Raw genomic sequence first — 12,172 nt, 5'->3', positions numbered from 1 at the left:
TAGGGTCTCCGCCCAGGCACGCATGCGCATTGCTTTTTTTCAGTCGCTAATCTCGCGGTCTAAAGTGGGGGCAAGTGATTCTTCTTTTACATTTTTGTATTTTCTGGGGTGGTTTCACACAAACCTCCCTCGTGGGGAGGCGCCGGATTGGGGCGGTGGATTCCCCACCTGCGCACCTCATAGTGGATTTGGATAGTCTGCTGTGCCGGTTCTTTCCAATGTTCCCCTGCTGAAATCGAAACAAACCCTGGCTATATTGCATGTAAGTTGAAAGGATTTGCTGGTTAAATAAAATGCTGGCAATAAATGAAGCTTAACTGCTCCTTTGTAGTCATACAAATTCGCTGTAAGCGTATTCAGAAATTCCTCTGGACAACAGGTATATTCATTTCTTCATGGATTGGATTCATCTTGTTTTATAGACTAGTGTTTGTCAAGCTTGGCAACTTTTAAGATGTGTGGACTTCAACTCCCAGAATTCCACAGACAGCAAGCAAGCAATTAAGCTGTCTGTGGAATTCTGGGAATTGAAGTCCACACATCTTAAAATTGCAGGATTGAGAAATACTGCTTTAAGATTATGATTTTAAAATGAGGACAGCTGTTAATGGATTTTTTTTTTTTGTCTTCTGCAAGGACATAATGGCATACAATTATCTCTATGCTTTTGGGAAGCTCCTTCAGCTTGGGTGTTTAAGATTAACATATTTATGTATAAAAATACTTTGCATAAGTGAAAAAAGCCAAAAATGAAATAACTTTTGGAAATTTACTCCGCTTCTTTAATACTTTACTTTGTTCATTTTGACTTTTTCTTCCAGAAATCTGAAAGCAGGATGTCATGCTATCTTGGTGCCGAAAATGTTCCAGAAGGAGAACCAGAAGGAGAACCTATATACGTTCGAGAGAATGGTCAGCTATTTATGATAAATCAAGCTGCAGGAAGAGGAATCAATTATACTCCAAATTCAAGGCCTTCAAGATTGTTCTCCAAAGAATTCTCGGTTGAGCTTTGTGTCAACAAGGAAAATGACAATGGAAGGACAGATCATTTTATCTTTACTTATACAAAGGAGGGAAGTCTTCGTTATTCTTCCAAGTCTCTCTTCAGCCTAGTCCTGAGCTATATTGCTGACAATATTAATCATGTTGATTCACTGAATGACTTTCCAGAACAGATAGCAGAAAAGCTTTTCTATGCTGCAGATGCCAGGCAGAAATTCATGGAATCAAAAACAGGGCTTTGTGCTTTGCAGACCTTCACTAATGCTTATGGATGCTTAGTGCTTCAGAAACTATGCTTGAGAAATGGGTAAGCGCATACTGTTTGCTAATAGTAGTATATTTGTACGCTAATGAAATTATATATATATATATATATATATATATATATATATATATATATATATATATATATATATATATATATATATATATAGTCACAAAAATAGAAATAGATCTATACTAGTCTCCCTTTATTTATCAGCACAAATAAAACACACACACACACACACACACATATATATATATATGGCTTAATGGTTAAGATATCTGCCTAAGATGTAATACAGCACAGGTTCGAATCCCAGTAAGAGTATGGCTAGCTGATGAGAGCTAAATAGCTTGAAATAGATCTATACTAGTCTCCCTTTATTTATTTATCAGCACAAATACAACACAAATGTAACAAAGGCAACAGTAAAAAAAATATTGGGTTTCTGTCGTGATGGTCTCTTGTGACAAGCTGATAGACAGATAATGGAAGCAGTTAGCTTCCTCCCATAATTGGGGCATACCAGGCATTGTGACACTAAATATATACCTACTTCCCTGGCTTCAGCTGATAAGGAGGAGGACCTGTGGCTTAATGGTTAAGACATCTGCCTAAGATGTAATACAGCACAGGTTCGAATCCCATCATACTGGCTTGATATTTATAAGATAATCTTATTATTTTATCATTAGTTTTTAAAATTGTGCTGCTGTAGTGTCTGTTTTATATGAGAAATAATGTTGTAAACGTATAAATAAGTTTACAAAAGATACAGGGTAGCCTTCTTCAACTTAATTTACCCCAGAAATGTGTTAAGACTTCATGCTTATTGAGAATTATAGAAGTTGATGTATCTGCACCCCCCAAAAAAATATCCTATTTTCTATAGTATTACTGTAGATTTTAAATGCAAAGGAATACTTACAACCTTCTTAAACAGAGTCAACTGAAAATAAACTGTATTGACATCTAAAGAAAATGAATTAAGGCTTACTCCTTGCAGTTTTGCACCTAACTATTTTGATCCCAGCTGTACCTTCATCAAATTTGCCTTTTGTTGAGATGCTTTGTAAATTGTAAATGAAAGAAAATTGGTATTATGGTAGTTGTGCTTTAAATAATAAGCATAATCCTTGCTTTAATAGAACAAGCATAAACAGGAAGTTAGACAGATTACTTCTGAGATCCTGACTGTATTGTATGATTTTACTATCACATTTCTCCATGACTTCTTTTCAATACTATATTGAAATGGAATTGAGCATAATTAGAAGTGGCTTAGGCTGGGCATTAACAAAATCTGTTGTTGCTTTTCCCAAAACATATGAGGCCCAAACTACTTTCCAAACCAAACAAAATATTGTAGAAAATAATCTTGTTTGTAAAGATGATTAGTAGTATTAAATTTTCAGCAATAGAAGACAGTGCCCAATACAACGCTAAGTTTACATTTTTGTTTTTATTCTTTACAGTTCTCTAATTATCTCTGAAAAACTTGAAGAAATTAAATCTTTCCAAGGTCTGACATATTTGGATTTGTCCTGTTGTAAACTTGGAGATGACCATGAGCTGCTAGAGCATGTCACCAATGAAAGTCTGTCCAGGTACAGTAATAATAATTGTGAGAGAAAGTAGCATTCTCATTTGTTTGTTTATTGCTCAAAGAACTAGGGCAACTGAAATCAGTTCCAGATTTAATTATAACAAGCCTGAAATTCATTTACCTGTTACATATCTTACAAATGGAATACATTATTACATATTTCACTTGTTGGAAAATTTTTATTCAAATGGTTGATTTTGTATGTGCTAGCTAAAAGAACATGCTAAATGCCACTATTTATTTATTTGTTAGATTTATATCTCATTTTCCATTCAGGAATTTAAAGTGGCATGCATAGCCCTTCTTTCTCCTCTGTTTTTCGTCGAAGTGACAACCGTGTGAAGTAGATTAGGCTGAGAGAGAGAGACAGAGCCACTGACCCACAGAGTTTCTAAGGGTCATGCTAGATTTGATTCTGGGTCTTTCTTACAACCATTCATTTAGTGACTGATCAAAGTTACAACAGCACAGAAACAAGTGACTTTTGACTGCTTTTCACACTTAGTGACCATTGCAGCATCCCCATGGTTACATGATCCAAATTTGGACACTTGCCAACTGGTTCGTATTTATGGCAGTTGCAGTGTCCCAAAGTCACGCGATCCCCTTTTGCAACCTTCTGAAAAACAAAGTCAATGTAGAGGCCAGATTCACTGACCAACCGTGTTACTAGCTTAACAACTGCAATGATTCACTTAGCAATGATTCACTTAGCAAGTGTGGTAAGAAAAATAAAATGGAGCAAAACTCACTTAACAACTTCTTGCTTAGCAACATAAATTTTGGGCTCATTTCTGGTTGTAAGTCGAGAACTATGACTGTATATTACCTCTCTATACAGGTCATTATAAATAAGTGCTTTCTTCTTTCTCAAGGATGCACTTCATGGCAGAAAAAAATGTAGAAGGAAGAATCAAAGATGCTTTTCCCAAAAGGCAACTAGACTTTCTTGATTGTTTTCCCTTTGCTTTTCATCCAAGAAGCTTCTTTAATTCTAACTGGTTGATTGAAAATCTCTATAGACACTTCCTTCCATAGGAGGAAGTACTTAAATTTTTCTGGTTTTACAAGAATAGATAGATTAAGGAGAAAAACCAGATAAAATATGTGTGCGCCTACGTGTTTGCTGAATTGATACAATATTGCTGTGTGTGTGTGTGTTTGCTGAATTGATACAATATCCCAAATCATTAATCAAACAGGTTTCATTACAGTTTAGCATCATATAGCATGTGAATTTACTGTACACCCCAGTGATGGCAAACCTTTTTTCCCCTTGGGTGCCAAAAGCACACACACACACGCATGTGCAGGTGCCCACACCCATAATTTAATGTTCTCCGCGCTGTGCCCCCTTTTGGAGCCTGAGGAGGGTGAAAATGGCCTCCCCCACCACCCTGGAGGCCCTCTGGAGGCTAGAAATAGCCCATTTCCTGACTTCTGGTGGGCCCGGTAGCTCTGTTTTTCACCCTCCCCAGGCTCCAGAGGCTTTCCATCTCCCAGCTCTGAAATTTTAAGAGGGTGTACCCATGATACCTATGGCTTGCGTGCCCACTGATGCAGCTCCATGTGCCACAGAGGTACACCCTCTTAAAATTTGAGGGCTGGGAGATGACTGGTATCTCTCTGTAAATAGATGATAGATAGATAGATAGATAGATAGATAGATAGATGGATGGATGGATGGATGGATGGATGGATGGATGGATGGATGGATGGATGGATGATAGAGCTCCTACTGAGCGGTAATGAAACTGCTGTTTGAGTTATGATTTGGGATATTGTATCAATTCAGCAATTACAGGTTACTCCACATACCAGATTAATCAAAACATAATTTAGTGCAGTATCTAAATCTGGTCTATAGTTCAAACAACAGCTGTTTCTATAGACATGTTCACCAACTTCTTCACTAATAGCCCATGCAGAAATGTTACCTGGACATGCACATGTATGTGTATAGCACATGAACTGAGGACAGTTTTTGAAGCAGAGAGTCTTAAAAGGATGTGACTGCTTAAATATTTCAAAGAAAGAAAGGTACTTTTTTCATGCCGATGTCATACGTGTACTATAACCCATGTGATACAAAAAGACCATTTCTTTTAAATGCTTTTTACAGCCCTGTTTAAATAATTAAATCATAAGTTTGGATTAATAGTGTCATACCTATTTAATTTACAGTTCTTTGAAGTTTTTTCAAATTTGCAATTTTAGACATATACAACAAATTGGGTTAGATTAAATAAATCTAACCCAATAAATTAACCAGGTTTATTATATACACTTCTGAAACAAATAAACTTTAAGGTATTAAAATGTGTTTTCTGAAGAACATTTTCTTTTTGTGAATATTATTAATGTATGATCATTGTGATGGTTCCACCACAAAAGCGCGTAGGACAAAATCGCGCTCGACAAAAGCGCGCTGTGACGTCATCACAGCGCGACGAAAAAGATCGAAAAAATGTAAAAATAAAGCTAAAACCTTCCCCTAACCCCCCCAAACCTAACCCTAAACCTAACCCTAACCCTAACTCTTAACCTAACCCTAAACCTAACCCTAAACCTAACCGTTAAAGTAACGAAAAACGTAACGCTAACCCTTATCCTAACCCTAACGCTAACGCTAACGCTCTAAAGCTAACCCGAACCCTTACCCTTACCCTAACCCTAACCCTAACCCTAACCCTTACCTTTATGTGAATCGGCTTGCTTTAATTTAATTTTTATTAATTTTTATTTGAATTTTTCGATCTTTTTCGTCGCGCTGTGATGACGTCAAAGGCGCGATTTTGTCGATCGCGCTTTTGCCGTCCGCGCTTTTGACGGGTCACGCATTGTGATTACATAAAAAGTTCACGCTGGTCTTAAAATGAGAGAGGAAACCTGAAACAATAATTGATACTTTTCAGGAAATGCTTTTTAACAATTAATTTTACTCCAGGTATTTCTGTAAAAACTGCAATTTTTACATTTTACTTCAGTCTAACTCACCTTCTCCTGAAAGATAACTGCTTATCAGATATTGGGCTTCGCAGAATGACAGCACGAGTTCGAGTGATGAAAAGAGGACTTGAAAATCTCTCAGTATTGGATTTGTCTTGTAAGTATAAATTAAGATTAGAGAGCAGATTACAGATAGTCCTCAACTAGCAACTATTCATTAAGTGACCATTTGAAGTTACAAGGACACTGAAAAAAGTGACTTATGACCATTTCTTACCCTTAGGGCCATTGCAGCATTTCATTGGTCATGTGAGCAAAATTCAGATGCTTGGCAACTGGCAAGTATTTATGACAATTGCAGTGTCCCTGGGTCACGGGATCACTTTTTGCGATCTTTTAACAAGCAAAGACAGTAGGGAAGCCAAATTCACTTAACAATCCTGTTATTAACTTCAAAGCTGCAGTGATTCACTTAACAACTGTGGCAGGAAAGGTGATAAAATGGTGCAAAATTCAGCAACTGTCTTGCTTAACAACAGAAAATTTGGGCTCAATTGTTGTAAGTCAAGGACTGCCTGTACCTTCCTGTCCTTAACTGAACTTTGAGAAACAAGTTACTATTTTTTGCTACAAAATCAGCAATGTTCTCCTTCATGTTTGAAATGAATAGCATCAAGACTCAATAGATTATTCGAATACTTTGGAAGGTTACTCAAAAGACTTCAAGTTCTTTGGGTGTGTTTTTATTTAAATCTCAATTTTCTTTAGTTGTTCCAGTTCTCTTCCAGATAAACTTTGAGGTAGTGTTGTTTGGAAATAGTTGGTTTCATAATAGCAATCACTGGTGGTTTTCAATATTTATATGAACTGTTGAGGGGCATTATCAGATAATCTGATGTTGGATATTATCTGCATGTGATGATTTAAAATCTATTTCTTTGTATCACCTTAGATAATTGGCATAGCTCATTTGAATTCAGGTAATGGATTAGTTAAGGGTAATCTGGTGTTGGATCAAAATCTACTATCTAACGCTAGAAAATATATAATAAATTGAAACTGAATGTAGGCAAGAGAGATTTCCCTGTACTGAACAAAATGACACTTCCAAAAGAAGCAGAAACACAGTGTGGGGTGTGCATCCGGATCTACCTTTTTTTCTGACCCTTTTCCTGTGCATTCTTCTAGCTCCACCTTGACTAATCTAAATACCCTCCCATGGGAATGTCTTTATGTCTTGTTTAGAAATTTAAATACAGCATATGGCTTGGTCAAAGACTTCCCATTATGCATATGATAACATCATTATACTGGCTGCCAATTTGTTTCCAGGCAAAGGACTAGTAATTCAACTTTATAGTCTCATTGGGATATGTTCGGCTTATATGAGTATATATCCCTTTCTATTTGATCCTCTTAGTTAATTAAGGCGATTTGCTTATGGTTTCTCAAGGTTATCTTGTAAATGGCTCATAGTTAATCTTTCTCTGAAGCTGTTCTACTTCTTTAGAATTCATTCACTGCCAAATTGATCGTTTAACAAAATGAAGACATTATTTTAAACAGAGTTTAAATCCTAGATTTTTACTATTTTTAATTTTAATTTCGTCTTTGTGTTCTGCTGTACATTGCTGAAAGACTTCAGTGGTCAAGTTAAATAAATGATTTGTTATTAATTTAATTTAGCCTATTAAGCTTATATGTTCCTAACTTCCTTGAGCAAATGGTTCCTAGTTTGAATACAGCAAACAAGATGGCACAATATCCAGGTTTTCTGGAGTTTTGTGGAACAGGAGTATTTGATAGCAAATACCTAATCTTTATTCATATACAGGTAATCCTTGATTTACAACTGTTTGTTTAGTGACCATTCAAAGTAACAACGACACTAAAAAAATGACATGGCCATTTTTCATACTTAGGATTGCTGTATCATCCCCATGGTCACGTGATCAAAATTCAGATGCTTGACAACCGACTCATATTTATGATGGTCACAGTGCCCCAGGGTCATATGATCACCTTTTGTAGCCTGGCAACCAAAGTCAATGGGAAAGTCAGATTCACTCAACGACGGTGTTATTAACTTAACCATTACAATATTTGCTTAACAACTGTGACAAGAAAGGACAAAAAAAGGAGCAAAGTTCACTTAATAAATGTCTCCAATAGCAACATAAATGTTGGGCTCAATTGTGGTCGTAATTTGAGGACTACTTGTGGGAAAGAAAAGGTGCAAATGCCTGTCCTGAAATTTGATATTTCTCAGGTTTTGTATCAGAATTAGATGCCAGTCTAATCCAACAGGACTCCGAGTGGTTTATATTCCTTTCTTACAATAAGAATATTAAAACAATAAGACTGTATAACAAATTAATAATTTCCATAGCACAAACAATATTACATAGATCTTAAACCCACCCAGAACAATAACACACAGATCCCCTTCCAAGTCTTTCTAAAAATGTTAGATTTTATGGCTTTCCTAAAATATAACAAAATAAAGGCTAATTTAACCACAAGAGATAGTATTTCAAAGAAGAGGAGCTGCAGTCAAGAAGATATCATTTCATAAGCCTTGATCATGACAATGCTTGAAAGATGGGATCTATAGGGCACCTATCCTACTCAATCTTATTGCTCCTATGTTTGGCAATCCATGGTTTGCTAGTTCACATTTTCTTGTAATTCCTAAAATGCCTCTTAATGTAACCATACTTGTTAAAATGTAGTCCTTTTTGGCAAGGAAGTGAAGCTTTCTGAACCCCTTTCAGTTAAGTAACAATAATAGCTTAATTGGCGTATTGTTTAGTATTTCTAACAAGTGTCAAGTTAAGAAACATTTAGGTAGTTTTGTCTTACCGTATTTTTTGGACTATTAGACACACCGAATAAGACACACCATGATTTTGAAGAGGTAAATTAAAAAACATTTTTTTGCACTCTGCAGGCCTCCCAAACTCTCTGCACACCTCATTTTTTGCAAAAAGAAAAAAAAGGGCATGCAGAGCTTTGTGCTCCTGAGGGCTGGGGAGAGCAAAAAAAAAAAAAAAAAGGACTGTTTTTTGGAGTGGGCAGGAGCACTCTACAAGCCTCCAAAACCCTCTGCAGGTTCGTTTTTGCAAAGGGGGCAGGGTTTTGGTAGGCCAAAAATGCTGTATTCAGTGTATAAGATGCACCCAGATTTTCACCCTCTTTTTTGAGGGAAAAAGGTTCGTCTTATACTCTGAAAAATACGGTACTTTATCTTGTACACCCTTTAGAGCAGTGGTTCTCAACCCGTGGGCCGGGACTCCTTTCGGGGTCGAACGACCCTTTCATAGGGGTCGCCTAAGACCATCTGAAAACACATATTTTCGATGGTCTTAGGAACCGAGACACCAATTTTATGGTTGGGGGTCACCACAACATGTAGAACTGTATTAAAGGGTTGCAGCATTGGGAAGGTTGGGAACCATTGCTTTAGAGTATATAACAGGTATAATTTTAATGTGGTATTGTTTTTTTATATAGATAATCCAGGAATCACAAATAAAGGAGTTCGGTGTCTGCGTCCTTTCAAGAAATTGAACTATTTGGATCTCTCTGGAACTGGCCTCAGGGTAAAAAGAAGTGTTTACTTTAACATCTAGATTTAGGCACATGTATATTTACACACCATACATTCACACATATAAAAAAGGTCAACATTTCTGTTTTGTCATAAGTCTTGTCATTGACTTCTTTGTTTTATAGAATGGGTGGATTCACATATTAATCTTAAGCCATGATTTGTTTTAAATGTTGCCAGAAAACATGCTGATAAGATCTGGCAGAATCAGTGTGCTTTGAGTCCTTTCTGTAAAACAGTGTCTTCCGTTGGGGGCTCCTCATGGTACGTGCCCTCTGGAATGATATTCCACCCTGATTATACTCCATGAGGTGGTGAAATCCTTGTTTCTAGGTCTTGGGACAGAGTAGCGTGAAAGCCCCTGTAAGATTTTGCTTGCTATGACTTTGTTTTGTTTTACTGAGTTCCTCTAGATATATATCATTTGTTTGCACCCAGAATCATCTGGAGCTAGGCATTCTTTCAATCAGTAAAAATAAATAAATGAAGTCAGTGTGGTCACCTCATTGCACTAAGCTACAAAGCATTGTTTACAAACAAAAAGGCTGAATTTAAACATTTTGAAAAGCCAAACCATTAGACATCATTGTATATGACACGAACATAGCCAATCTAATTTGGTTTCTCTTTATTGCTAGGTCACAAAAGAAGTCATTGATCAAATCCAGATGCTCATAGAACTAGTCCACTCAAAGATCCCTTTGAAAGAATTTGATCATAGCAGCTGCAAAACAGAAGGATGGGCAGAGCAGGTACTTCCTAAATTACTAATATCCATTTTTAATAATAATAAAAGGATGAATTTGTGGGTCTGAATATTTTTAAAATGTCAGACATCAATAACAAAGACATATTTTCTTTTTTAATGCTTGAATATTTTACTCATAAAGTATAAGTACAAGAAGATATGATGAAGTGCAAAAATGTACCTTTGCTTATATAATCAAAAAATATTTAAATGAGTAACATTTGGAGAAACATACATAATATATTAATATAGAACTAGCTCAGTCCTTTGACATGTTATTAAATGTTGTTCCATTTTCTCAGTTTTTATACATTATTTTAGCATAAAAATTATACAATACATTCTTAATATTCTGTTATTTAGATGCATTAAAGTTTTATATATATATATATATATAACTGTATATTCTACCAATATTAATTATAGTTTTGTATACTATTACAAGTATTATGTAATATAATATATAATTAATTTTAGTGCCCTTCTTTGAGAGAGGTTTAGAATGATTATTTAACAAAAAATGTATTTTTAAATGAATTATTATTTTTGGTTTAAGACTGTAAAGGATAGTTATTACAGAGATTATAATGCATATTCTTTCAATTCAGTTAGCTATCACTTAGTTTTGACATTAATGACACTTGTTCATCCTAAGTATCATAATTTATACACAATTAAGTAATATATTTTGCATTTAGATTGATTGTCATACAGAAATCAGTGTACTCACTATTGAAATTAACTTTTTCAGGTTATCTTGCAGTGGAAACATACAGTCCTAGAAGTAGTTAACTCCAAAGAAAGTATAAAATCTAGACTAGCAGCTCAACATTTCTGTAAGTAATTCAATAAAGGCAGTTGTTTCCAATCTAAAACTACTTTTTAAAAAAGCGAGGTATATTTTTGCTCACTGAAGCTGTGAGCTAAAGGGTTTGTACAGAAACAGATGGTAACAGTTAACTTGAAATGGATTTTTAAAAACTGCTCTCCTTATGAAATAAGATTCCCCCTTTCCTCAGGCTTCATTTAAAATGACTAGAAGAATTAAAAGCAGTAATCCTTTGAACATTTTGGAAGCCTTCAAAATGCCTTATCTATATAAGTTAATATTCTTTTCTTGATGCTGCTAGCCCAAACATAACAACATAACAATGCAGTTGTGACCACTTCATGAGGGGTTTGTTGTTGTTGTTGTTGTTGTTTGCAGATGGAAAAAGACCCAGAGCACAAGGACCTCCAGAATCACTGTTAGAGGGAAAGCAAAGAGAAAATTCTGAGAACTTGCAGTTCTACAAAGAAAGAACAGAGACATCAGATAATCTCTTACCACAAAGAGACATGGAAATGATTGAAGAATTCCCAAAGAGAAGGAGAACTGCAGCGGAGCAGAAAAAACACCCCCTTCAATCAGAACTCTTTAGCTTTTCACAGACAGAATGGGACCTGCTAAACTCTTATTGAATAAAGTGAACATTTCAAACTTAATTGGCTGATGTTCAGCTTTGTCTCTCTTGGAAAATAAATGGTGCATTCTATTTTTGCAGTTGATGGACTGGAAAGAAATCAACTTTAAACCACTGTAAAGAAAATGAAACACTTGCTATACTTCTATACATACAATAAATGAACACTTTACCATGTTTGGGTAAACATAAGGAGAATTCACTGAGAAACTGATGGAAATGATACTAGCTATGATTCATTTTTTCCCCTAGTGTTGATTTTTGTTGGACGTCTTAATTCATGCAAGTCATTCTTGTGTGTTGTATCTGAAGAAACAGGGCAAGACTTAGCCACAAGAAATTAAATATGATACAGTAAACAAAAGGGTTGAAAAGTGTTATGGTTGAACTGTTTATGTAAATTGTGATGTTCAAAAATATATATTTGTACTTTTTTTGGGGGGGGGAAGTAATACAAGACTGCATGTGCAGTTTCAGGTTTTAAAATTCGGAGCTCGCCAACTAAGTTTAACCTTTCCACATTACA

At 35.5% G+C, this 12,172-nt stretch overlaps 1 protein-coding gene across 1 annotated transcript; it reads left to right on the top strand.

The window, feature by feature from the left end:
• Positions 1 to 53: 53 nt before the first annotated feature.
• LRRC42 (leucine rich repeat containing 42) lies at positions 54 to 12,151 on the top strand. The gene is made up of 8 exons (XM_014055557.2): positions 54 to 262; positions 822 to 1,312; positions 2,746 to 2,877; positions 5,864 to 5,982; positions 9,339 to 9,427; positions 10,074 to 10,187; positions 10,935 to 11,019; positions 11,391 to 12,151. Exons 2-8 carry the CDS (start codon positions 837 to 839, stop codon positions 11,642 to 11,644), a joined length of 1,269 nt encoding a protein of 422 aa, XP_013911032.2. The 5' UTR covers positions 54 to 262; positions 822 to 836; the 3' UTR covers positions 11,645 to 12,151.
• The last annotated feature ends 21 nt before the right edge of the window (positions 12,152 to 12,172 follow it).

The sequence above is a fragment of the Thamnophis sirtalis genome, unplaced genomic scaffold, assembly GCF_051295495.1.
Source record: "Thamnophis sirtalis isolate CommonGarterSnake01/CBP01778 unplaced genomic scaffold, rThaSir2_p1.2 scaffold_7, whole genome shotgun sequence".
Lineage (NCBI taxonomy): Eukaryota > Metazoa > Chordata > Lepidosauria > Squamata > Natricidae > Thamnophis > Thamnophis sirtalis.
The sequence above is the reverse complement of the archived record's forward strand: the minus strand, read 5'-3'. Positions and strand labels throughout refer to the sequence as shown.